The sequence below is a fragment of the Trachypithecus francoisi genome, unplaced genomic scaffold (assembly GCF_009764315.1).
Source record: "Trachypithecus francoisi isolate TF-2019V2 unplaced genomic scaffold, Tfra_2.0 Lachesis_group4, whole genome shotgun sequence".
NCBI lineage: Eukaryota > Metazoa > Chordata > Mammalia > Primates > Cercopithecidae > Trachypithecus > Trachypithecus francoisi.
The window spans coordinates 116092722-116118779 of record NW_022681469.1 but is presented as its reverse complement, the minus strand read 5'-3'; the positions used below and the strand labels follow the sequence as shown (position 1 = coordinate 116118779).

Here is a 26058-nt window from a genome sequence, read left to right as displayed (position 1 = left end):
TTTTTTTTTTTTTTTTTTTTTAGTAGAGACAGGATTTCTTCATGTTGATCAGGCTGGTCTCCAGCTCCTGACCTCAGATGATCCGCCTCCCTCGGCCTCCCAAAGTGCAGGGATTAAAGGCATGAGCCACCTTGCTGGGCCAAGAAATGCTATTCCTCTTTTAGGAGGGCACTTGGTCCAGGAGATAACTGGACTACATCCCCCACAGTGCCCTGGACTCACCAGCTGCCTCCACCTCTGCCTAGACATCTGATGAGAGTTAAGAGTTCCATGAAGCCAGGCTGGAGGGTGCTGGACTGGAGGGTAGGAAGCGGTCAGCGTGTGAAGCAAGGGTTACAGGCCAGCCCACAGGTTTGGCTTGGTCTGGAATCCCTGACCTGTTTTATTACCCACTTCCTCCAAGATTTAAGGACCTGGGAAGCTTTGTTCATGTCCCCAAAAAGGCAACAGGGTAGAGGTGGTGCCTAGGTTGAAAGATGGGGGATGCATTGGAAAGTTCTTCCTTCCCGGTGACTCTGGGAACTCCCCACATCCACCCCTACCCTTTCCTCCCGCCACAAACAACCTTATCTGAGATGTAGACATACCATTTGAAAAAGGTCTCCCCACTGTAAGCAAGGGAAGGATACTGGAGCCGAATGTCGTGAATGAGTCAGGTGGGTTCCAGTCTACCCGTTGCTCACACCTCATCACCTTTGGAGGCAGCGAGGGTATTGCTGGAGGCACCACTGAACCACCAGCTTGCATTTTCCTGTGAGCCATGGACAGCTGGTTCATGTTGCCTGGAGCTGCAGATGGAGTCAGGAGCTAACTTGCTCTTCTTTGGGTCGCATCGTCCCCAGAGTGCGGTGCAAGAGGTCTGGGGCTTGGGTTGGTCCCAGGCATGGAGGCTTGTGTGTTGGCATAGGGATTGCTGACCGTGTGGGCCAGACAGTGAGGGAGTTCCCAGCAACCCCATCTCTGGTTCTTCATCATCTTATCCCACCTGGGCCCTTCAACTCCTGTTCAAGGACCCAGTAGTTACCCTCCTTGCTCTTCAGGCTGAGTTCAGAGATCCAGATACACTACAAAGAGATCTTGGCTGGGCATGGTGGCTCACACCTAATATCCCAGCACTTTGGGAAGCGGAGGTGGGAGGATTGCTTGAGCCCAGGAGTTCAAGACCAGCCTGGGCAACATAGTGGGACCCCATCTCTAAAAGAATTAAACATTTAAAAAAGTAGCCAAGTGTAGTGGCACACGCCTGTAGTCTCAGCTACTCGGGAGGCTAAGGTGGGAGGATCACTTGAGCCCAGGAGGTTGAGGCTGCAGTGAGCTATGATGATGCCATTGCATTCCAGCCTGGGCGACAGAGCGAGGCTCTGACTCAAAGAATAAAATAAAATAAACAAACAAGCAACAACAATAATAATAAGAGGTCTTCTCCCCTGGCCTGGAAGCCAAGGAAACTTAACTTTTAGCCTGGCTTTACCCAGACTGAGTCACCTCAGGCAAGGCTAATCTCCTTGATTGTGAAATCAAGGGTAATCTCCTTGATTGTGAAAACAATGGGTTGAAACTTGATGGTCCCTAATGGCCCCAGCAGGGGATCTAAATCCTCTGAGCTTGGCTTCCTCCTCTCCTCTGATAATTCTGGCTCCATATCCAGGTAACCTCCAGGTATTGGAATCAGATGAGAAAGAATCAGAAAACAAAGAGGGAGATGGAACTCTTTTCTTGAAGCGTGGTTTGTATAGCAAGCATATCGCGTTTAGGCAAGCTCTGTTTATGACTTGGAAGTGCAAACCACTCCTTGGTCCCACTGCTGGTCAACCTTCCCCAAACCTAGGAACCTAGGTCAGGCTTTTGTAAAAAAAAAAAAAAAACTCCAGTTAAGTCAATATCACCCCCACAGAGTAGCTGGTCTGTTTGCCCTTGGGATGTTGGTTAATGAGGCTTAATGTAGGTTATCTGAGGTGAGCATTACCATTGGCTGAAAGAGAGAGGGGGGATTTGATTGGTCGATTTGGCTGATCTGGAAGAGACAGGCCCAGAAATAGAAGTCGCTGGGACTTGGATAGGGGGCTTTCTCTTTCATTTTGATGGAACTCGGACAGAACCCTTTTCAAATGGTTCCTAGTCCTGGAGTGGACAGAGCCCAAGTCTCCCTATGGGGAAGAGGGGCAGAAGGAAGGAAAGGAGGGTGGGGGGTGGGGGTTGATTGGCTTAGAAGGAATGGCTCAACCTTTGTTTCCTTCCTTCCTTCCTTCCTTCCTTCCTTCCTTCCTTCCTTCCTTTCTTTCGACACAGAGTCTCACTCCATTGTCCAGGCTGGAGTGCAGTGGCTCAACCTCGGCTAGGGCTCACTACAATCTCCACCTCCCGGCTTCAAGTGACTCTTGTTCCTCAGCCTCCCTAGTAGCTGGGCTTACAGGCGTCCACCACTATGCTCGGCTAATTTTTGTATTTTTGGTAGAGATGGGTGCAGGGGCCATTGGAAACAATATGCTAAGAATAGATAAGGTTCAAGGACAGTATCTCTAGCTAGTTGCACTTTTAATGAACTCCAGTAGTCAAGGACAGTATCTCTAGTTGAACTTTTAATAAACTCTAGTAGGCGCCAAGAAGGCAGACAAATAAGAAAGAGCTTAGAGACAAGGAACTAAGCAGAAGGTTACATCTGGGTGCAAAAAGTTTGTTTTGCATTGTGTTATTTTTGCTGACGTGGGGTTTATGGAGTATAAATAAAGTGAGGCGGAGGCTCTAGGCGCGGCCTCCATGTTCTCTTGTTTGTCTTTGTCTCTTGTGTCTGTTCATTCTTCACCACCCCCAGCGCGGTCCTCAATAGATGGGGTTTCATCATGCTGGCCAGGCTGGTCTCAAACTTCTGACCTCAGGTGATCTACCCACCTTGGCTGAGCCACCGTGCTAGGCTGCCTTGACATTTTCTAGTGGAGCTGTCTATCTTGCTTATATTTGAATGTGTATGTCAAGAGGTGGAGGTGGGGGGACGGGGAACTGGGGCAGCAATATGGAGGATATTTGGGATCTACACCCTCCTCCCTTTGCCCTGGCTGGGATTGTAACTGGCAGTGGCAGGAAATGGGGGTGGGGGTGAATCATCCACTGTTCTCTGGGAACTTTCTTGTGTACAGAGGGGAGTTTCTTTCTCATGTTGTCCTTGCAGAGGTCTTAGAGAGGTTATGGGATCCTTGAAGGAGTGTGCCTCTTTTTTTTTTTTTTTTTCTTTTTTTTAGACAGGGTTTCTCTCTGTCACACAGGCGGGAGTGCAGTGGTATGATCATGGCTCACTGCAACCTTTGCCTCCTTGGCTCAAATGATCCTCCCACTTCAGCCTCCAGAGCAGCTGGGACTACAGGCCCACCGCACCACCATGCCCGGCTAATTTTTTTGTATTTTTTGTAGAGACAGAGTCTCACTATATTGCCCAGGCTGTTCTTAAACTCCATGACTCAACCAATCCACCTGCCTTGGCCTCCCAAAGTGCTGGGAGTACAGGTATGAGTCTTTGTGCCCGGCCTTCCTGTTTTGTTTTTTGGTTTTTTTTAACTACCCCCAAATGCCTTTTTTCTTTTGCCTGGGACCCTGGTTGCTGGCTGGGCCTGGAGGAGATCTGGGGCTGGTCTATGGGGAGCTCACAGGGTTCTGAGTTTCTGACTGTTAGGGAGCATCCCGTAAGAGTGGAGTGGGTAGAGCTGAGATTTCTGGAAGCTGATGGGAAGAGGGAGGGAGCTGGGAGCCCTCCACTCCCAGGGTCTGTGTGGACAGCAGAAAAGAAAGGGTGTTTGTGGGCCAGGTACAGTGGCTCACACCTGTAATCCAAGCACTGTGGGAGGACAAAGTGGGAGGATCTTGAGCCCAGGAGTTCGAGACCAGTCTGGGCAACATAGTGAGATCCCTATCTGTATTTAAAAATAAGAAGAAGTGAAGAAAGGGGCCAGTGCGGTGGCTCACGCCTGTAATCCCAGCACTTTGGGAAGCTGAGGTGGGAGGATCACCTGAAATCAGGGGTTCAAGACTAGCCTGGCCAACATGGTGAAACTCCATCTCTACTAAAAATACAAAAATTAGCGATGGCAGCACCGTGCCTGTAGTCCCAGAAACTCAGGAGGTGAAGGCACCTCCTGAAACTGGCAGGCAGAGATTGCAGTTAGCCGAGATCGCGACACTGCACTCCAGCCTGAGCAACAGAAGGAGACTCCGTCTCAAAAAATAAATAAATAAATAAAAATAAAAGAAAGAAAGAAAAGAAAAGAAAAAGAAAGGGTATTTGTGTAGGAAGGGGCATTAGGATCGTTTGTGTGCAGGGGCCCAGATGTGGAAATGAAGGGCTCTAATCCAGGTGCTGCATTCTCTTTTTTCTGCAGGGTCATGAAGCTGGAAGCCAGCTGTGGCACAGCCACCTCAGAGGTCACTAAGCCGGAAAAGGAGGCTGCCCAAGATGCAGAGCCAAGCTCTGAAACCCGGCCACAGGAGGTGGAGGCCGAGCCCAGGTCCGGATCGGGGCCTGAGGCTGAGGCTGAGCCCCGGGGGGCCGAGTCAGGGCCTGAGGCCAAGGCCGAGTTGTCGGGGGCCGAGCTTGGGTCCGGATCGGGGCCTGAGGCTGAGGCCGAGCCATTGGACTTCGTGGTAGCCACGGAACGGGAGTTTGAGGAAGTGCTGGCCATCTCGGGGGGCATCTACGGCGGCCTGGACTACCTTCCCAGCCGCTACCACAGCTGGCTCCGGGACCCCGACCGCACGGTGGTGCTGGCCAAGCGCAACGGAGGCGTGGTGAGCCCGGGGGCAGGGCCCAGGTGACATGGGGTGAAGCCACCTGCGGGTGCGTGGACCTTAGGAAGAGGAGGATGAGAGCTTCTCCCCAGCCTTCGTCCGGATGCTGAGGAAGCGCAGGGCTTGCAGCGCGGATCCAGGGGCTATGTCAGTGAGGGTGGGGTGGAGGACTCCTAAAGCAGAGGAACCAGAGGGACAGGTGAGCGCTTGAAAGTTTGAGGATCCACTGGAGGATTTTTCTGGGGGTAAAAGCAAAAGAGGTGGGGAGCAGGAGAGACAGGGTAGGCTAGGGGTGGGAGCAGGAAGAGCTTAGAGTTGGGCTGGGGGAGAAGCTAAGAGGAAGTGGGGCGTGGCAAACTCCCGGGTGAAGGAGCCAGAGAAGGGGCGTGGCTAGCGGTCCAGGACTTGACACACTAGGAGCTGGAGCATCTCACCAGGTAGAAGGGCCCGGACGCGTCGGCTCATGCCTGTAACCCCAGCTCTTTGGGAGGCCGAGGCTGGAGGATCACTTGAGGCTAGGAGTTCCAGACCAGCCTGGGCAACATGGGAGACCTCCGCTCTAAAAAATAAAAATAAAGAAAAAGCCGGGAGTAGGGGTGCGTGTCTGTGGTCCCAGCTACTAGAAACGCTTGGGGGTGGGGGGCAGCGCTTGAGCCCAGGAGTCTGAGGTTGTAGTGACCTGTGATCGCACCACTGCGCTCCAGCCTGGGTGAGGAGACCCTGTCCTAAATTTAAAAAAAAAAAAAAAAAAAAATGGTGGACGAGGCCCCGGCGAATGACTGTTCTGCCGGCTCTGTAATCTGAGGCCCAAGGGCCGTGCCAACCCAGGCCTGGCCTGGTGCCCGAGTGGTGACGACGGAGTGCTCAGCGTGTGGGAAGTGGAGAGCCCAGTGAGCCGACAGCCCTGGCAGGGGCGGAGGCGGGGAGGGCCCCCTGCTAACGGCCTCGGTCCGCAGATCGCGCTGGAGTCGGTGAACGTGATCGACGCCGGGGAGACGGCGCTGGTGGAGGGCCTGCGCGTGGCGCCCTGGGAGCGCGGGAAGGGCGTGGCCGGGCTGCTGCAGCGCTTCTGCTCGCAGCTGGTCAAGCGACAGCACCCGGGGGTCAAGGTGGCACGGCTCACCCGGGACGACCAGCTGGGCCCCCGGGAGCTGAAGAAATACCGCCTAATCACCAAGCAGGTGAGAAGGACCGGGAGCTCGGATGGCTGGGCCTCGTTGCTGGGGCACACCAGGAGACCCTCCCCGCCCCCAGCAGAACACGGGCTTGCTTTCTCTCTGGGCTCTACCGAGTGGCGCGGCCCCTGAGCCTTGCCCTGGGACTCCCAGTCCTCACCAGACCTTTTGACCCAGCGGAAGCCAAACTCCCGACTCCCAGCCTGAAACCCTAGTCCTCGCTTCCCAACTTCGGGCACCCTGCCTCCCCTAGGATCCTGCCTCTGTTCAGGGACCCAAGCATCCTCCTCTCAGCCTTTGTCCTCCCTCTGCGCCTCTCCAGTCCTACTGACTGATCGGCCTCCCTGGCTTTCATGTCCCTGGAGTCTCGGGGACCCGCACCCTCGGTTCCCTGGCTACTCCATACTGATCCCACCTCTTCTTGGGGATCCACGTATTGGGAGCCCGTGCCCCTGGTCCCTGTCTGGTACCCTTGAAACCCAGGCTTTCCCATACCCCACGCGGCCCGGAGCCCTCACGGTCGCTCCTCCGGAGGGACGCAGGTGGGAGCCCGTGGGCGTGAACTTGGGAGTGAAGATGCCTGCCGAGAGGCGCCGGGCTCGCTAGCCCTCCCGCGCCCGCCCCGCGCTCACTCGTGCCCCCCGCAGGGCGTCCTTTTGGTCCGATTCAACGCGTCCGCGCTGCTGGCCGGGCTGGGCACGCGGCTGGCGGCTCTGCGGACCTCCGGCACCTTCTCGCCGCTGCCCACCGAGGCCGTGTCCGAGGCAGGCGGCGACGTGGCACGTCTCCTGCTGTCGCCCTCCGTGCAGCGCGACGTGCTTCCGGGAGGGACCATCATCCAGGACTGGCAGCCCTACCGGCCTAGCGAGAGCAACCTGCGCCTGCTGGCGGCCAAGGGCCTGGAGTGGCGCGTGGACAGCCGCGCGCGCCCGCGCGTGCTCACGCTGTGCACGCGCCCCTTCCCCATCCCGCACGGAGGGGACGGCACTTGGCGCTACCTCAACATCGACGCCTTCGGCAGCGACGGCGCGCAGGTGCAGAGCCAGCTGCTGTGGCACCTGCAGCGCCAGGCCCCGCGCCTCGCCGGCCTCAATGTCATGTGCCAGCTCTTCCTGGAGCCCCAGCTGTGGTCGCAGCTGGCTGACTTCTGCCAGGCCGGGCTGGGGCTGGAGCTGGTGAAGGGTTATACTGAACAGTACCTGCTGGAGGCCGACATCTGAGGCCTCTCCTCTGGCGGGGAATAGGAAAGAGAAGTACTTTGGACCCGCCCCCTTCCACAGTTTCCCCCACCAGCCTCTTCCCTGCCATTTCCGACGCTGCGTACCCTGGGAAGTTCCCTCTGAGTCCTGCTCTCCTGCCCTTACCGGCTCAGGTCCCCCCACTCTGTCCCTTTTCCCCTTACTATCTTGCCTCTAGCTCCCCCAAACACCATTGCCCATTCCCTGACCTGAACTTGTGGACTATTGGGTGTGGGGTGGAGGTGGGGGCCTTGAGTTTCTATTATCCACCCTTTTCCCAAAGAACTGGTCCCTGCACAGGCTTCAGAGTCCTTCCTTCCTTCTCCATCACCTCAGCCCGGGCGTGAACTCCCCCTTTCCTGGCTTCTCCCTTCTGCCCCCTCCTGGGTGGAAGTGCTCAGGAGTGTGTGGGATGCCAATCCACGTTTCTTTTCTTCCTCCTGCCCTTTCTAAAGCCCTAAAAACTGGCCCCGCACTGCCCTCTCTACCTCAAGCCCCTCCCCCTCCTCAAGTGCCAGAGATCTGCTCTGGTGCCAGAGATCAGTGCCCTCTCCCCACTTCTCTCTAGCCTCCCATCCTCATCCTCTCTGGATCTCTACGACGCTTAACACCACAGTGCCCATTTTTCTGTCCCTGTTTCTCTTCCTATCACCAGCCCAGTGTGCAATAGAGAGAGAGAGAGAGAGAGAGAGAGATCCTGTAAAATGGAATGTATTTAGATTGCTCCCCCGTTTGAGTCCTTGTTCATCTGGTGATGCACTTTCTGAGCCTGCCTCTCTCACTGGGGTTCCCTCCAGCTTTGCACAACGTTGCTATTTCGCAGGCTCCCCCGTGCTCCAGCTCACCCTGGCGCGGGGGTGGTGTGGTTCTGGCTGGAGAGTTTGGTACAGTGGAGGGCAGGTCCCTCAGCCTGGCATAGGGGTTGTCTCCTGGTTCCAACCAGGCCACCTTCTAGTGCAACTGGAATCCCCACCTCCTGGTATTTCTGGACACCACTCCCTTCCTCTGGATCATTTATGCTTTTAGAACTTTGAGAGTCTTCTATTTAATTGCAAGTAGTAACAGCTGCATCTGCACAGTGCTGTCTCCAATACTGGTTCCCCACATCAAAGGCAGAGGGAGAAAACAGAAGGCTGGGAAAGATCAAAGTGACTTCTAAGTCATTCGTAGTAGCTAGGAGCCTCCCAGCGAAAAGAACCCAGGTGTCCCAAGCCTAGAGCATGACCTAGAACTTCACTCTGTGTGATGATGTTAGCTTGAGCAATGCATAGGTGCTAGGAGAATGTTGGCAGTGAGTTCGGGGTTCGCTGGGGATGGGATCCGAGATGTGGGCAGAGGTGGACACCAGCAGGTGGAAGAATGTAGACAAGGTGGGGGAGGAGGGGCAACCGCCGCTTCGCCACTTGCCCCAGCTCTGGTTTTGCTACTGTGCTGCTCTGCTTGGCTGCCTCCTGTGCCTGGCCACGCTGCCACCCTCCTTGTCAAGGTGACCATGACTGTATGACAATAAAATGGACCTTTTGGCCACCCTCTGTGTCTGTTTCACTTCCCAGTGAAGAGGAATGAGACACATTATCTTCCCTTTTCCCCAGCAGCCTGTATCAGAGAGGATCTCTAAGCCCTGTGGCAATGGGGCTAATGACTCCCCAGGGAGAAGGGGGAGCTGGGGAGGGGTTCTGGGGAGGGCTGCGGGCTGTGCGCCCCTACCCTACCCCTGCCAAGCCGGGGAAAGAAGCCGCTGCTCAGGACTGAGGTGGGCAGCGGCGCGGCATCCTGACTTGCCCTGGGCCTCGCTTTTCCCTGGACCTGGGAGTCGGCTGCTACCCAAATTCTGTGGCATCCAAGTCCCTCTTGGCATCCAAGACCAGCTTCCATCAGCCAGGATCCAGGCCTCTAACCTCCAGTTCCAGACTCGCCCGTGGCCAGCCGGGCTTGCTTTCCCCTTTTCTAGGTGGGCAACCCGTGGTGGGTGGAGGAGGTGGAGAGAGCCTGGGCACCGCCCCCGCGAGCCTGCTCTGGATCTGCGGAGACTGCGATCCCCCAAAGTAACACGCGGGGGCGCCAGGACGTGCGCGGACGCGGGCGAGGCAGCACAAGGTGGTTTTCGTCCGTGTGAGTGTGTTCGTGGGCGTCTTTGTGTGCCTGCGTTTCTGTACATGTGTGCACGAGTCAGGGGGTGTCTGGGTGGGATGGATTCGGGACAACGTGCCTGGTGTACCCCAGAATCAGGTACCTCAAGTGGTTTTTTGCTGTTGTTTGTTTTTTTGATGAGGACGATGCTTGATATGTTACTATGTACGTGTGGACGGGGAGGCAGGCGACTTGTGTGTCTTGTCGAGTGTGCACAGCGCAGCCTGTGAGTCCCTGCAACCGCGTCTTGGATTTCTGAAGTCGCATTCCTTGAGGGTTTTGGCGCCCCTCCCTCCACCTGGTAAAAGGAATGAATGAGAACACTTAGAGCACATCTCCATTGCCCTGCACACATCTCCAGCCTAGGTCTGGGTAACTGCTAGGCTAGGTGTGACATTGTGTTTGTGTAAGTGGGTGTGTCTCCGAATCTCAGTGTGATTCTGTAGGACAGTGTGTTGTGTGTGTGACAGGTGGAAGTTGCAAGAGGCTGGTTCAGGATGACTGAAGTGGTTTTCTTTCTCTTGGTGGGTACCACCTTGATGGTGTGTGTGTCTCTGTGTGTATTTGAGTGTGTGTGTGTGTGTGTCTCTCCAGTGGCTCTCTCCTCGTGTCTCTCCCCATCTCTGTCTCTTTCTCTCTCTCTTGGTGACTCATCTCTGCGGCGTTGCCCTCCCCCGCTTGCTGGGTCTCCCCTCCCCCACTCAGGAGTGGGTGGGGGTCTGAGGGCGAGTGGGACCTCGGGACTAAAAATCAGGGTGGGCACCCCCTTCCCATCACTCATCATTCCAGACCCTCCCATAGCCCCCAGCCCACCCCTCAGTCCCTTCCCCAGGACTCCCCAGCTCTGGGATGGGGAGGGGATAGGGCAAGATTTTAAATGGGGCAATTTTCAGGGGGCTTCACATCTTCTGTAAGTTCAAAGTGGAGACCCCTTCCCCTCTCATAAAGTGCCCCCTTCCTGCCTGCCCCTCCACCATGGCTGACGCAGTTAAAGGCTGCAGAGGTGAGTCACCGGTTGGGGGGAGGGGGAGGAGAAGAGGGGAACGGTGAGCTTCGGGGTCCACAAGCCCCTGCTCTCTCTTTCTCTCCCAGACCTTCTCAGAGAAAAGACCCAGTGCTCTTGCTCACTCTCCTGGTTTTCCATATCTTCAGCTTGGATTCCTACGATGCTGGATCCCATCTTCTCCAGCTACCCTCTTGGAGGGATATTCAGAAACAAATACAAAGAGAGATGATGGATTCACACAAACAAGTCAGAGCCAATACCAGGCATCCCCAACCAGGTCCCCATATCGGCTCTGCCTTTTCCAGCACTCTGTCTCTCCCACTCTCTTCAGTTCTCTTTCTTTTTCTACTGTCTCCCTCCTTTCCCCATCCCAAGAACCTGTGCCCAGTCCAGAAGCCCCTAGAGGCAGCAGGGTATGAAGGGCACAGCTCACCCCCAGTAGAAGGGGGGAATGTGTGAATGAGCTGACCCAGTAGGGAACTGGGATGGAGAGAAGCAGAAACAGAATGAGTCCAGAGACCATGCAGACAGAGTCAAGACCCAGATTGTGGAATCTCCAAGCCTTTGGTGCCCCAGGCATTCACATCCACCCTGTCCCTCACCACAGGATGACTGGAGCCTTGAGGATGCTGATTTCTGAGAAGTTCTCCTGGGCTTTTGAACTTAAGTGGAGGAAGGGAGGGATGGGGAGTGGGGGCATGTGTGTGCTTACACACACACTGTTGTGTGCCACCAAGCCAGGTTGACTTTTTGGACACCAGCGGATGCCCAGAACTGGGTGTGCTCAAAGACTCCAAACTGCACGGGCATACAGGCATCCAGAAGAGATAAGAACCCCCCAACACACACACACACATGCACACACACCTGGAAGCAAACACAAACACAGCCACACAGACCAGAATAGAACATCACAGTTAAATTGGAAACACTAACATGCCCATCCACTCTTGATCTGATTAAATGCACAATTGCTTCCCCCCATTCCCTTTATTTTTCTCCCCGCTCCTGGCCATGTATCTCATTCATCTCCATACACACATAAACACACATGCACAAGCCATGTACATGTACACGCAGGTGTGTGTGCACACACAAGCCCACAGCCAAATACAGTTTCTCTAGGTGCCTGTCTCCTCTTCTCTTGCAACTTGGTCTCTAATCCCCATCAGCTACTCAGTCAGCCCCCTTGGCTGGCTCCCTCCCCTCTCCCTTCTCTCTTGGATGGCTTCCCCTCCCCCTCTCCAGATGTCTGAGCCATCTCTCTCTGATTCATCCTCCTCAGGAAGGTAACGTGACCCCCTCCCCATCCCACTGCTCTCGGTATCCAGGCTGGAAGATGAAGGGGAGATGGGGGGTGGGGAGAGGAAGGAGGGGAGGCTGTGGCTAGTTGTGTGTGGGGATGGGAGGCATTGCCTCAGGGTCTCCTATCCCCTCTTTTCCCTCCTTTCTTTGGAATTTCCACTGTCACCTTGGTTCTCAGTTTTTTTTTTTCTCCTTTAGCTTGCTCCTTCTACCTGCTCCAGATCCCTTCATTCCTTCCTCCTCCCCTGCCATCTCTTCTCTCTTTTCTCCCTCTCCACTCCTCCCCATTTCTTTCCCCGCAGAGCTGATGGGCTTTCTTCTGGGAAAGTCGAGCCACTGATGGAAGCGAGAAGCCACTGCTGGTTATAGAGAGAAAGCACGTGAGTGTGTGTGTAGGGAGGGGGAGGTTAGAAGGAGGGTCAGTGCCAGGAAGAGGTGAGGAGGGGGGCGAGGACCGTTTCTGAAAGAGTCTCTAAGCCCCTGACAGACAGCCCTGACCTCGGTTTCCAGAGTCTCAGGGTGCGGGTGCCCTGCGTGTGCCCACGAGCACCCCTGTGTCCGCAGTTCGTGTGTGTCTGGCGTGTGTCATTGTCATTCCCCCCTTCCCTGCCCACGCCCCCGCACCGCTCTCTGCCAGCACCGCAGCCCCCTCCAGGCTTCCTCCCTCCCTCCCCTTCATTCCTGCAGTGGCTGCCCCCCTTGCCACCCTCTCCTCTCCCCTGCCCCCTCCCCATTTCCGTCCTCCCCCCCACCCCCGCCCACGGCTGGTCTCCCTTCACCGGACCCAGCTCGCTGATGGATTCTCTTTGCGCAAATCTGTGCGTCATCGCCCCCCACCCCCGGAACCTCTAGCTGTCCAAGCCCCCAGCCCCAACCTCTCTGGCAGGAGATACGGTCGAAGGGGCTGGTGGCAGAGAGGGGCTATCTCTGACGTTGCAGGCCCCCCTCCCATCGCGTTCAAACCTTCCCTTTAAGCGGTGGAGAGAGCTGGAGTTGAGTCACCCCCCCACCTGCGCAACCCCCTCCCCACCTGGTCTGGTCTCGCCCTCCAAACGTCCTTGGGGGAGGGGAGCGGCAGGAGGGAAAGCGACGGGGGAGGGTGGGAAGAGATGGGCCAAGGGGGCCTTGACACAAGCGGCAGTCAGGGGACAGAAGGACAGACACACCTTTTTCTCCAGACACAGCACGGGTCGTGAAACAGACACGACCCAGAGGCACACACATGCTCATTCTTTCCCCCTTCTCTTCCAACTCGGATCCTTCCCGATGGGATTACCAAAACCGCAAGATCCACCCATCTGACCCTGCCAGGGGTCTGCCACCCGCACCGCTGATCCGCGGACAGCGCCCGCAGGCGCGCAGATCTGTCCCTCCGCGCTCAGGTTCATGCCGTCCTTGGGCGGGTGGTCTTGGGGTAGGGAGCCCGGCCCCCTCTTCGGCTCTTGAATCTTTATCCTTCCCCTCCCCAGTATTGATCTCCCACTGGTGCCCAGTCAGACGCTGGGGCTGCCCTTTTTCTATTCCACTCAGCAACGCGGGCACCATCCAGCAGCTCCAAGTTGTTCTGCAACCCACCCTCCCGCCTTACAGCGCCTCTGCATCCACCCTTCCATTCATTCTCCCATTCATTCATTCATCCTTTTCTCCTCGTCCCTCCTTCATTCATTCATAGACCCCCGCCCTGCCCGCTTCAGCATTTCATTCATTCATTCATTCATTCATTTCCCGGAGCTCCGCTAGCGCACACCCCTTCAGCCGAAGGCCCCAGCGCGCAGGCGCAGGCCGGGAGAGGCAGGCACCCTCCAATCATAGGGCGTCCTCCCTCCTCCGGGCGCCCGCCCGCTTCCCCATGAATGAACATTGACGTCAATGGGGCGGGGCGCGCCCACGTGACCCCGCGCGCTCCCCTTTATAAGGCGGTGGAGGCGCGGGCGCTGTCCAGCGTGCTGAAGCCGGAGCGAACGAGCCGCCCGAAGCCGCGCCGACCCAGCTGAGCCCAGCCCACGGGACGCCAGACCTCGACCGTCGCTCGTATCCCGGCCACCGCTCCGAGCCGAGGCGGACGCGTCCCGATCTTCCCCTGTCCCCACCCCGCCCCGACCCTCCTCTCCACCTCTCGCATCGTGACACCAGCTGGTAAATACTCCGCTGTCCGTCCCTCAACCCTCGGCAGCCGTGGGCGTGAGGGAGGGTTCTCTCTCCTCTCGATGCGGGTGTTGCAAACACAGTAGGAGCCCCCTGGTAAGGGTCCCCGGTAAACGGGGGAGTCTCAGCTTTTTCTCTCGCTGCTGAAGTCGCCCACGCACCATCCGGGGAGTCCTACGGGGAGGGAGCAGAGATTTTTTTTTCCCCCATATTGCTGCTGCTTAGTACGTGGGCGATGGCAGTGAGATGGCTCAGGGAAGGGGGCGAGGAGGCCCTGGGTAAGCGAGGGCTTCGGGGGTTATTTTCCCATTTACACGGCTCCAGAGATCGGCACATCTTCCTCCTTTGCTCCTAAACGTTACTCTTCTGGGTAAGGTTTGGGGGATCAGGGAAGCCCCGGGTTTCCTGCTGAAAGGTGGGGGAAGGGAACGTAGACCTAGAGAGGGGAATTCTTACAGAAATCCTCTTTTTTTGGTCCCTTTTATTTTTCAGTCTCCGGCAGCCCCTTGGTCATGAAAGCCCTCAGATTATCGGCTTCGGCCCTCTTCTGCCTTCTGCTGATCAAGGGGTTAGGGGCAGCACCCCCGGGTCGCCCTGAGGCGCAGCCTCCTCCCCTCAGCTCTGAGCATAAAGAGCCGGTAGCCGGGGACGCAGTGCCCGGGCCAAAGGATGGCAGCGCCCCAGAGGTCCGAGCCGCTCGGAATCCCGAGCCGCAGGACGAGGGAGAGCTTTTCCAGGGCGTGGATCCCCGGGCGCTGGCCGCGGTGCTGCTGCAGGCACTCGACCGCCCTGCCTCGCCCCCCGCACCAAGCGGCTCCCAGCAGGGGCCGGCGGAAGAAGCAGCTGAAGCTCTGCTGACCGAGACCGTGCGCAGCCAGACCCACAGCCTCCCGGCGCCGGAGAGCCCGGAGCCCGCGGCTCCGCCTCGCCCTCAGACTCCGGAGAATGGGCCCGAGGCGAGCGATCCCTCCGAAGAGCTCGAGGCGCTAGCGTCCCTGCTCCAGGAACTGCGAGATTTCAGTCCAAGTAGCGCCAAGCGCCAGCAGGAGACGGCGGCAGCAGAGACGGAAACCCGCACGCACACGCTGACCCGAGTGAATCTGGAGAGCCCGGGGCCAGAGCGCGTGTGGCGCGCTTCCTGGGGAGAGTTCCAGGCGCGTGTCCCGGAGCGCGCGCCCCTGCCGCCCCCGGCCCCCTCGCAATTCCAGGCGCGTATGCCCGAGAGCGGGCCCCTTCCCGAAACCCACAAGTTCGGGGAAGGAGTGTCCTCCCCCAAAACACACCTAGGCGAGGCACTGGCACCCTTGTCCAAGGCGTACCAAGGTCTGGCCGCCCCGTTCCCCAAGGCGCGCCGGCCGGAGAGCGCACTTCTTGGCGGCTCCGAGGCGGGCGAGCGCCTTCTCCAGCAAGGGCTGGCGCAGGTGGAGGCCGGGCGGCGGCAGGCTGAGGCCACGCGGCAGGCCGCGGCGCAGGAAGAGCGGCTGGCCGACCTCGCCTCGGACCTGCTGCTTCAGTATTTGCTGCAGGGCGGGGCCCGGCAGCGCGGCCTCGGGGGTCGGGGGCTGCAGGAGGCGGCAGAGGAGCGAGAGAGTGCAAGGGAGGAGGAGGAGGCGGAGCAGGAGAGACGCGGCGGGGAGGAGAGGGTGGGGGAAGAGGATGAGGAGGCGGCGGAGGCGGAGGCAGAGGCGGAGGAGGCGGAGAGGGCGCGGCAGAACGCGCTCCTGTTCGCGGAGGAGGAGGACGGGGAAGCCGGCGCCGAGGACAAGCGCTCCCAGGAGGAGACGCCGGGCCACCGGCGGAAGGAGGCCGAGGGGGCAGAGGAGGGCGGGGAGGAGGACGACGACGAGGAGATGGACCCGCAGACGATCGACAGCCTCATTGAGCTGTCCACCAAACTCCACCTGCCAGCGGACGACGTGGTCAGCATCATCGAGGAAGTGGAAGAGAAGCGGAAGCGGAAGAAGAACGCCCCTCCTGAGCCCGTGCCGCCCCCCCGTGCCGCCCCCGCCCCCCCCACGTCCGCTCCCCGCAGCCCCCGCCCCCGCCCCCGCCCCCGCCAGAGACCAGCTGCCGGACTGGAACGAGGTGCTCCCTCCCTGGGATCGGGAGGAGGACGAGGTGTACCCGCCAGGGCCATATCACCCTTTCCCCAACTACATCCGGCCGCGGACACTGCAGCCGCCCTCGGCCTTGCGCCGCCGCCACTACCACCACGCCTTGCCGCCTTCGCGCCACTATCCGGGCCGGGAGGCCCAGGCGCGGCGCGCACAGGAGGAGGCGGAGGCGGAGGAGCGCCGGCTGCAGGAGCAGGAAGAGCTGGAGAATTACATCGAGCACGTGCTGCTCCGGCGCCCGTGACCGCTCCCCCGGCCCCGCCCCCGCGCGCCCCCGCCGCGCGCGCCGCCCCCCTCCGTGTCGCCCGCTCCCCCTCGGTGTTTGCATGCGACCCGGCCCCGCCCCTCGGCCCCGCCCCCGTCCCCGGGCTGCGCCGGGACCTGCCAGACCCCCTTCCCGGGTCCAGAGCCCGAACTCCCAGAGCTCACCCGCGGGTGACCCGGGGCTAGCCCAGGAGGGCGGGTGGTTTGTGCGAGTTCCCTCCCCACGCGGGGCCCCGGCCCCATCAAGTCCCTCTGGGGACGTCCCCGTCCGAAACCGGAAAAAGTTCCAGTTAATCGTGTGAAGTGTGTCTGTCTCCAGCCCTTCGGGCCTCCCACGAGCCCCTCCAACCTCTCCAAGTCGCTGTGAATTCACCCCTTCTTTCCTTTCTCTGTTGTAAATACCCCTCACGGAGGAAATAGTTTTGCTAAGAAATAAAAGTGACTATTTTATTAGGACTTTGTTCTCGGTTATTCACCCGTCCCCTTGGGCCTGTGTGGTCCTTCCCAAGGGGCGGTGAGGGAAGCGCCAGCCACAGTCCCCATGTCCTCCTGCTTCCTGCCCCCAAACTAAGGCGAGGGGTAAGAGGGGAAAGTCTGAAACTGTTTTCAGAGGAGGATATGGCTTGCACCCATTAAAAAACCCGAAATTCCACTTCCAGCTTGGGGGATGGTGGGAAAGTCATCTTTCCCCAGGGCTTGACAGAGAGAGGCCCAGCGGAATGCAATAAAAGAGCCAATTGTCTGCGATGAGTCCAGCCACCTCTGATTCAAAAGAAAAAGGCGACCCGCACAAGGTGTCACAGCTCTGGGCGCCACTCGGCTCCTTCTTCCCAAGATCCTGGGGCCACACGGGTAATGCCAGAGTTTCCTGTTTTCACCCACCCGCCTCCCTCCACTGCTCCCTAAATGCCTGGTCCTAGGTACTTTGCAAGAAATACGGGGAGGAGGGGGTGGCAGCCACAGAGACACCCTGGCTAAAGCCACTTCTTAACTTTTTTTTTTTTTTGAGACAGGGTCTAACTCTGTCGCCCAGGCTGGAGTGCAGTGGTGCAATCACAGCTCACTGCAACCTCGACTTCCTGGGCTCAGGTAATCCTCCTACCTCAGCCTCCTGAGTAGCTGAGACTACAGGTGTGCACCATCATGCCCAGCTAATTTTTGCATTTTTTTGTAGGGATGGGGTTTTGCCATGTTGCTCAGCTGGTCTGGAACTCCTGGGTTCAAGCGACCTGCCCACCTTGGCCTCCCATCTTAAGCCTTTTCTAATCACAAGTACTTGTGAACTGATTCAAATAAAACTAAACTGGGCAAATGAAATCGCCCATAACAGACCCGCATCCTGAAGAGTTGTTCCTCCTTCCGTAAAGGCAGCTCAGGGAGTTGGGGGCAGCCTATTTGGAGACTCATTGGGCATAAAAATCCGTTTAAGGTAGGGTGGCCAGATAAAACACAGGAAATGGAAATTTGAAATTCCATATAGACAACGGATGAAATTTTAGAGTTAAGTGTGTCCCAAACATTGCTGGGACACATTTATCCCCAAAATGATTTGTGTATCTGAAATTCCCATTTAACTGTGTGCTCTCCCTTTCTTCCCAAGGCTGGCAGGATCCCCTTGGCCTCCCGATGATGCCAGCAGCCCTGCCTTCCTTCATAGAGCCCGAGGCCAGCAAAGTCCAGAAATGCTTTTCCTTTTATTTCAGAAGAAAGGAAATAAAGGCAGACACTTCCCCCTCCCCGCCCCTCCCAGCTCCTGCCTCACCCAGAACTGGAGTGAAAGAGGGACAGGGCCAGGACCAGGGTCCCATAAAGCTCGCCCTTCCCCCAACCCTTCCTTCCCTCAAAGTGGCAAGGTTAGAAAAAAATTAACTATGTTGTTCCTCCCTGGCACTGGATAGAGGCCCCACTGCAGCCAAGGAGAAAGAGGGGGACCAGGCTCTCCTCCCAGGCAGAGAAGCCGCCCTGGCTGGCTAGGGGGAGGGTGGAGGTAGGTTATGGGGCAGAGAGGAAGAGAAGTGCCCTGAAAACCTTTTCCCTTTAACCTGACATATTTATATATTTACAGTTATTAGGGAGGGGAGGACGTCTGGGGTGATATCAGTTCTGCAAAGGCAGGGAATAAAAGCCAAATAGCACCCCCATCTGGGTCACATTTTCCTGCCTCCTAGCTCCTAAAACCTTCGGTGGGTAAAGGGGAAAGTGGAGGTAGGGGGTGGAGGGAGGGAATGTTTGAAGGGCCTGAGCCCACAGCTCACTCTGAAAGAAGGTGAGGCAGCAGAGGAGGGGCAGCCGAGTCCCACCAAGAATAGGGCCCTCGGCAGAGGACAAGCAGCCGTTCCCGCCATGCTGCCAGGACCCCATCGCCATGCCCCAGCCCAGCGGGGGCTATGCCAGACCCATCTCCTCCAGCACACTCCGTGGCGACTCATCCTCCTAAGGCAGAGACAGACAGAGGGTGACGCAGAGACACCAGGAGAGGCCGACAGGGTGGGCAAGACAGCAGTCACGAGGAAGAGTCAGACGGGGGAGGCACAGACACGGGGGAGGGGGAGAGAAGTCTATGTGAGCTTGAGGCTGGACCAGCGAGCCCTTCAGGGGGCGCCCACCAGCCTCCCAGGGCCAGCCCCAGGCTAGCCAACGGTGGCAGGTGGGGTCCAGGTTGAGTCCGTCACCACCCAGAGTGCCCAAAGCTGGGAGCTTGGTGAGCAGGGGCCCCGCCTTGACACCTGGGAGTAAAGGCAGTGAAGCCGGGACAAGGAGGTGGGGGGATCTTTCTGGGGCCCTGGGGGGTACAGATGGCTGGGTCCTGTTTTTCAGAGTCAGGTGAGGCAGTGGGAGGTGAGTGCCAGGTCCCTGAGGGAAGGTGAACCAGGCTGCAGGGAGATACGTCATTAGGGTCTGAGCGCAACACTGGTGACACGGTGGGTGTGTGTGCCAGGCCATATGTGTGTGCCAGGGCACATATATGCGAGTGTGTGGGAAGGTGAAGCTCAACCAGTGAGGTGGCAAGTTCAGCTCTGCCCTCTCTCCCACTGCAGAGATGAGCCCCCCCCTCGCCCCCCATCTCTCCCCCTCCTCAGAGCCAGCTCCGGCCGGGCTCGCTCATCACTGCAGATTCCGGTGACTCATCTCCCTGCACCAGGGCTCGGTGATGGCACAGCAGAGAGGGGGCAGGCAGTAATGGGGTGAGAGCGGGGGCACCAGGGAGCAGGGAGAACCAACATCCAGGTGCCCTCTGCCCCAGCCCCCAAATCCCCATAGCCTTTTCCTCCTGAGACGCAGAGGCTTTGGAGTATGTGTGTGTTGAAAAAAAAAAAAGAGGGCTGGGAGAAGAAACCAGGGAAGAAAAGAATGACCTACCAGGTTCCCCTTCTCCAATTCTCCAAGCAACCCTTAACTCCAAAGCAAACCCTTAACCCCTTGGCGTTAAGCCTTGCTCAGAGAATTGGAGAAAGGAGACTGGGTGGCCATGAGACATCTGGGCGCTTGGGGGAAGGACAGAGCTTGGAATGAGGGGTGCACCGGTGGACTATCTGCCACCCTACCTACCTCCCACCCCATGGGGTCAGGGCTTGAGGGTAAGCTGGAGAGCTGGGCGTAGTGGGGGTCAGATACCACAGGGAGGGGGGGCCCTTGGCGACGATGGGCAGGGCAGGCAGGGCGTCCAGGGGAGGGAAGGCCCTGTCCACCACTGTGCGATTCCTCCTCCTCCTCACTGTCCCTGGCCCGTACCTCCTGCAGTAGGTCAGCCTGCTCGATGGCTTTCAGCACACTCTTCTTGGAGGTGTCCTGGACATCCCCCCCCATCAAAAACTCATCCAGGATGAAGTAGGCCTTCTCAAAGTTGAAGATGATGTCCAGCTCGCACACCTGGGAGGGCGGGGAGAGGCTGAGTTGAGCATGGAGGGGCAACTGGAGCCACTTCCTTTTCTAGACCATGCCTCCCACCTTGGGTTCTGCCCTCAACCCCCAAGCCTTAGTAGTTGGTTCAGCTTTTTCACTTTTTTTGTTTTGTTTCGTTATTTTGTTAGAGACAGGGTCTCTTGCTCTGTTTTCCAGGCTGGAGTGCAGTGGCATGATCATAGCTCACTGCAGCCTCGAACTCCTCGGCTCAAGTGATCCTCCTGCCTCAGCTTCCTGAGTAGCTGGGACTACAGGTGCACGCTATCATGCCCAGCTAATTTTTAAAATATTTTGTAAAGACAATGTCTTGCCATGTTGGCCAGGCTGGTCTCGAACTTGTGGCCTCAAGTGACCCACCTGCCTCGGCTTCCCGAAGTGCTGGGATCACAGGCATGAGCCACTGCACCTTGCCTTGGATCAGTTTTTTCCCTCTTCCTCTTGCCTCTTTCCTCCTGATCATGAAACATTAATTGCTTTATCTACCCTTGCCTGTGGTTCCCCTTGCCTTCCCCACAAAATCTGTGACGTTGTTCCCACCAAAGGTTGCGGTAGCCCCGCTTCCTCGACACCATGGGGCAGGGAAGGAGAGAATTCTGGACCATGGGGTGGAAGACTTGAGTTCCAAGCAGGGCTCTGCCACTAACCATCTAGCTAAACATGTCCTTAAACATCTAAGTCTCAGTTTTCTGGCCTCAAAAATGGAGATACCAACACCTACTGCTAGGATGGGATAAGGAGCAAACAAGAGGACCCAAAAGCACTTTATAAATTGTTAAGTGGGACACAAATTATGGAGTTATTACTACGCCCCATCTAAGATCTGAGCTGTCCCTCAGATAAGTTAATTCAGAATCTCTGATAGTAGAACCTGGACACTGCTATTCACAAAAATTCTCCAGAAAATTCCAATGCAAATCCAAGATAAAGAACCAGTGATAAAAATCTGAATATGGGGCCAGGTACAGTGGCTCACCCCTGTAATCCCAGACTTCGGGAGGCTGAGGTGGGAGGATCACTTGAGCCCCAGAGACGAGCCTGGGCAACATGGCGAGACCCCATATCTAAAAAAAATATATATATACAAAAATTAGCTGGGCGTAGTGGTGTGCACTTGCAGTCCCAGCTCCTCAGGGTACTGAGGCAGAAGGATGGCTTGAGCCCAGAGGTTAAGGCTGCAGTGAGCTATGATTGTGCCACTGCACTCCAGCCATAGGAGGCATTCCTCCAGGTGACAGGTGAGGCTCTGTTTCTAAAAAAAATAAAAATTTAAACTAAACAAAAAATCTGAACTTGGTCTCTGTGTGAAAAGTCCAAGCTAAGCTCTAAGTGGAGATTAACTGCCTGATCCTGCCCCCACTCTCCCCACTCAGGGACGATTATGGGACATGGTTAATAGGCTTAAAGCTTAAAAAGGGAAATTAATTACTGTTCTTACTGCTCCAACTTCACCTCTCCCCTGAGACTTCCAGAGGAGAGACTGGAGGGGCCTCAAAGTTTGGTAGATTACCAAAGGGGATTGCTGGGAATGGAAACTGGTGGGCAGAGGAGACTTACACTGCCAAAGTATTTGTCTAAGAGCTCCACGTATCGGTGGATCAGCTCCAGTGTGATGAGCTCATTGTCTTGGCCCTCGATGGCGCAGCAGAAGTAGAGGCTGGCATATCTGCGGAGAGGAATGCATGAGACATGCTACAAGCTTGCTTCAGGACCCAGGCATTCTGGGCTCAAACCTCCCACCAGCCTGGGGGTGGTCTGTGCCCTGGCTGGCCACAGGTGGGGTGGCCCCAGGGCATGTAAAGAGTAACTCACTTGCCTCTTTGTGCTGTCCTAAAAACATGCAAAGAACGCACGCTTTTTCCTTCCTGCCCTCTGACCTCCTAAGTCTGACTCAGCAAAAACCTGAGCCAAGTAATTTACCTGCTCAGAGGAGAAGGAACTGGAAAGGGTGTGTGCGCGTGTGTGTTAGGAAAAGTAGGGCAGAACTTTGACTGCAAGGGACATGTGTGGTGGGGCAAGATAGGGCCCAAAGGGACACGTGAGTGAGGCAGGTGTTGCGCATGAGCAAAACCAAGTGGTAAACAAAAACTTCTTTAAGAAGAGTTTGCGGGGGTAAAAAAGGAAGTTGACATTCATCACTGTCCTCCCGAGGTCCTCAGCTCCCAGGTCTCCCTGACCTAAGGGACGACCATTTCTCAGCCATTTTAACCCACTGCCCAACTCGAATCTAGGCAGATCTGAAAGTAGATGGGGAGTCACCTCTTATAGACAACTTTGAGGTCCCTCCACTCCAAGAAGCTGCACATCTTGGGCTTGCGAGCCAGGACAACCTGCATAAGCTCCCGCACCATCTTCTTCCGTTCCTTGTCCGAAGTGGCCAGGTACCATTTTTGCAGCCGCAGTTTTCCCTGCCGGCTGAATAGCAGCATGAACCGCATCTGCGGGGGATGGGAGGGCAGAACCCAGGGTAAACACACATTCCCCAAACTCATCCTGGCTAATTCTTCTCTACTTTCTTCCAACATCCAGCCCCTTGCTCTCAACACTGGGTGTTTCCACCAGCAGGGGGAAGTAGAGCTTCTGAGTCCATCATTTGGGTTCAAATCCTGGCTCTACTAGTTACGCAGGGCCTTGGGCCAATTACTACTGTAAGTCTCTGGGCCTCAGTTTCCTTATCTGCAAAATGGACATCGTACTTGCCTTGCACAGTTGTTGAGACTAAATGAGTTGATATATGCAAGTCCCTAGCACAGGCAGGCAGTATAACATGTTAGCTATTACTATTAATATTTTTGAGAGTCTCTCTCTGTCATCTCTGTCACCCAGGCTGGAGTGCAGTGGCACAATCACTGCTCAGTGCAATCTCCACCTTCTGAGTTCCAGCGATTCTCCTGCCTCAGCCTCCTGAGTAGCTGGGATTACAGTCATGAGCCACCACACCCGGCTAATTTTTGTATTTTTAGTAGAGACAGGGTTTCACCATGTTGGCCAGGCCCTGGTCTCAAACTCCTGACCTCAAGTGATCCGTCCACCTCGGCCTCCCAAAGTGCTGGCATTACAGGTGTGAGCCACTGCGCCCGGCTGTTAGTTATTATTATTATTACCATGATTCTCTGACTTCTTGCTTACTGGTTCTGCTTTCTAAAGGCAAGTAGAATGCCTAGCACAGTGACAAGAAACCAGTAACCAATGCCAAATAAATGCCTGTTCTCTTCCACCCTCTCTCTACCCACCACCGTGCTGAAATCTGGCATTTTGTCCCTGGAGAAGCTACCTCAATTTTCCACCCCATCATAGCCATAAGATCTTAATGATCTCCCAAACACACCACTCTCCAGTGCCAGGCCTAAGCCCAGGGGTATCCTCCTTTGCAGTATGTATTTCCAACACCACACAGGGTATGGAGATGCCCAAATCCCACCTTCCTCTCTGCAGGCACCCAGATGTCTTTGACATTTGTCTTTAACTTTTCTCCCTTTTAGGGTGCCTCCTGCTAAGCGCCCACTCCTCCCCAGACACCAGGTGACCAATCTCCCTCAGGGCCCCACCACCCAGGGGGTTCCCCTAAAGAATGTCTGCAGAACAGACAGCAAGCTGGGTCAAGTGGGATGGAAGACAGAGCCCTCACTGCCCAGTGCACCTCAGCTTCCCAGTTCCAGGGGGTCTGGGCCACATCCTGGAGTCTTCTCCTTCCCCCAGCAGCTCTCCTATTCATGGACATGCCCAGGGTTGGAATCCCTGGGCGTGTGGCACTGTATAGCTTAGTAGGTGAAAAATCAGAATTCAGGAGAACTGATTTTTTTGGTGGAGGGGAAAAGAGGGGCGCCGGGGAGCCTCGTGCGCCGCTCAGATAGGGGGGTGGGGAGCGAGCAGGAAGATGGAAGGCCTGGGTTCCGGAAAGAGTGGGATTAGGGGCAGAGAGCCCTGGAGCCCGGGATCCCAAAGCCTGGGTCCTCCGGAGCAAAACCACGAGTCCACTTCGCTTCCTTACCTGGGCCCAACCTCTAGGCAAGCACCGCCACGAACCCAATAGGGCGCTCCCTTTTCCGACCCGGAAACTCCCCTCCTACACCTCTCTCCCCACCCGGGTCCCCGCTCTCGCCTGTGCCGCCCGGGAAGGGGTTCTCGGTGACCGATGACCCCCACTCCCTCCCTCCGCAAAGCGACCCCCGCAACCCTCTGCTTTAGGCTGCTTCCCTGCGGCGGGGATCGAGGGACCCCAGGGAGCCAAGACCCGAGCGCCTCTCCCAGCTCGGGACGGCCCCGCCGCCCCTTCGTCAGCCCACGCTCGCCCTGCAAATGCACCCCCTCCCCGCCCCTCTCCCGAATGCCACCTCCCACTCTTCCTCCCGAGCCCGGCTCGCCCACCAGCCGAGGCAAGGGAGGCCTCTGAGGACCAGAGGGAAGACAGAGCGGCTCACCCCGAGGGCGGCCCCCGAGGACCCCCGCAGGTGCAGCCCACGCCCCTCGCTTCCCCCTCCCCTCCCTCTTCGCACAGCCTACCATCCTGCAGCCTCCGGCTCGGCGCGTCCCACTTCGGCCACCGTAGGCGCCAGTCCCACTCCCTTTCTTATCCTTTCTCCGGCTTCCCTCCCTCTCGGCCGAAGCCCCGCCCCGTCCCGCCCAGGCTCTGACTCCCGGCGCGCCACACACTGCGCAGGCGCCGACGCCGCGGGGAGCGCGGGCGGGGCTGGAGGCGGAGAAGCGGAAACCATGGCAACCAGGTCCTTGACTGCAGCTTCTAGGAGCCCGGTCGTCATGGTAACTCGGCTGTCCTGTGGGCTGGTTGGAGGATGGGGGAGGAGGACAATGAGGTCCTCGCGCTTTGAAGCCTTGTGGGACAAAAAGGCGGGAAAAGGGGTGAGAGGTGAATGGGACGATCATTGGAGTTCGAGGCAGCAGGCAGGACTCCTGGAAGGGGCGTGGGCTGTGAAGAGGGAGCAGGGTGGGAATTAAGTGTAGGGGAGGAGTAATGACCTGGAAAACAGGAAGACAAACGGTCATGAAAAAAGTATAGAACTCGAGCTAAATATCTATCGAGAGCGTGATAGATACACCCCTCTATTTATTTTTTTTCTTTTTAGAGACAGGGTCTGGTCGCCTCACCCAGGCTGGAGTGCAGTGGTGAGATCATGATTCTCTGCGGCCTTGAACTCCTGGCCTCAAGCGAGCCTCCCGCCTCAGCCTCCTGAGTAGCTGGGACTACAGACGCACACCATCATGCCCAGCTAATTTTTAAATTTTTTTGTGTAGAGACGGGGGTCTTACTATGTTGCCCAAGCTGGTCTCGAACTCCTGGGTTCAAGAGACCCTCCCGCCTGGGTTTCCCATAGTGCTGGGATTACAGGCGTGAGCCACCGCGCCTGACTTCTGATCTTAAAGTAAGAGAAATGTGTAGAAAATGAATAAAAGAGAAAAAGAGAGGCTGCTATAAAAGGCATGTAAGGAGAAGGAGGAGGAACGTGAATTGAGGCAAAAGGGGAAGAAATAAAGAGTGTCTTAAAAGGTTAACTTGGGTCAAAACTCAAAAAGGGACCGATGTAACCCAAATCTCAGTGTGAAGATGAGGTGGATGTACGTTGTAATATGGGCTTTTAAACTGAATGTGTGTGTGTGTGTGTCTACGTGTTACTGGAAAAAGAGGTCCTGATCCAGACCCCAAGAGAGGATTCTTGGATCTCATGCAGAAGAAATTCAAAGCAAGCCGCAGAGTGCTATGAGAAGAGAGAGTTTATTGAAAGGTGTCCCCTTACGGAGTAGGGCGTCCTCAGAAAGCAAACAGAGGAACACACTGTCTTAATTTTTTCTTTTCTTTCTTTCTTTTTCTTTTTTTCTTTTTTTGAGACAGAGTCTTACTCTGTTGCCCAGTCTGGAGTGTAGTAGCATGATTATAGTTCACTGCAGCCTCCACCTCCTGGGCTCAAGCGATCCTCCCACTTCAGTCTCCCAAGTAGCTAGGACTACAGGCGTGCCCCCCCCCCCCACACACCCAGCTAATTTTTGTATGT

General features: G+C 56.7%; 3 protein-coding genes and 1 long non-coding RNA gene across 4 annotated transcripts; 3 read left to right on the top strand and 1 right to left on the bottom strand.

Moving 5' to 3' along the window:
• Positions 1 to 4287: 4287 nt before the first annotated feature.
• On the top strand, positions 4288 to 8713 carry NAT16 (N-acetyltransferase 16 (putative)). The gene is made up of 3 exons (XM_033192839.1): positions 4288 to 4773; positions 5730 to 5954; positions 6596 to 8713. The coding sequence occupies exons 1-3, from the start codon at positions 4324 to 4326 to the stop codon at positions 7166 to 7168; spliced, it is 1248 nt and encodes a 415-aa protein (XP_033048730.1). The 5' UTR covers positions 4288 to 4323; the 3' UTR covers positions 7169 to 8713.
• Positions 8714 to 9267: 554 nt separating this feature from the next.
• On the top strand, positions 9268 to 12047 carry LOC117072534. The gene is made up of 3 exons (XR_004432834.1): positions 9268 to 9283; positions 10469 to 10568; positions 11930 to 12047. It is a non-coding gene; the product is annotated as an uncharacterized LOC117072534 (long non-coding RNA).
• Positions 12048 to 13543: 1496 nt separating this feature from the next.
• Positions 13544 to 16603, top strand: VGF (VGF nerve growth factor inducible). The gene is given in 4 exon segments (XM_033192836.1): positions 13544 to 13763; positions 14265 to 15782; positions 15785 to 15814; positions 15817 to 16603. Coding segments are annotated over 3 exon segments (1842 nt in total). The 5' UTR covers positions 13544 to 13763; positions 14265 to 14284; the 3' UTR covers positions 16131 to 16603.
• A 1221-nt stretch (positions 16604 to 17824) lies between these two features.
• Positions 17825 to 24678, bottom strand: AP1S1 (adaptor related protein complex 1 subunit sigma 1). Its single transcript, XM_033192837.1, has 5 exons — positions 24554 to 24678; positions 22310 to 22488; positions 21608 to 21716; positions 19883 to 20020; positions 17825 to 18583 (listed from the first exon to the last, which is right to left on the bottom strand). The coding sequence occupies exons 1-5, from the start codon at positions 24554 to 24556 to the stop codon at positions 18536 to 18538; spliced, it is 477 nt and encodes a 158-aa protein (XP_033048728.1). The 5' UTR covers positions 24557 to 24678; the 3' UTR covers positions 17825 to 18535.
• Between the last annotated feature and the right edge of the window lie 1380 nt (positions 24679 to 26058).

Coding starts and splice junctions, on each gene's coding strand:
- AP1S1 (XM_033192837.1), bottom strand. Junction 20,021..21,607: donor TAGACAAATACTTTGGCAGT/GTAAGTCTCCTC, acceptor CCGCCCTCCCAG/GTGTGCGAGCTGGACATCAT. Junction 18,584..19,882: donor AGGCTGACCTACTGCAGGAG/GTACGGGCCAGG, acceptor TCTCTGCCTTAG/GAGGATGAGTCGCCACGGAG.
- NAT16 (XM_033192839.1), top strand. CDS start 4,324: ATGAAGGGCTCTAATCCAGGTGCTGCATTCTCTTTTTTCTGCAGGGTC. Junction 4,774..5,729: donor CCAAGCGCAACGGAGGCGTG/GTGAGCCCGGGG, acceptor CTCGGTCCGCAG/ATCGCGCTGGAGTCGGTGAA. Junction 5,955..6,595: donor ACCGCCTAATCACCAAGCAG/GTGAGAAGGACC, acceptor TGCCCCCCGCAG/GGCGTCCTTTTGGTCCGATT.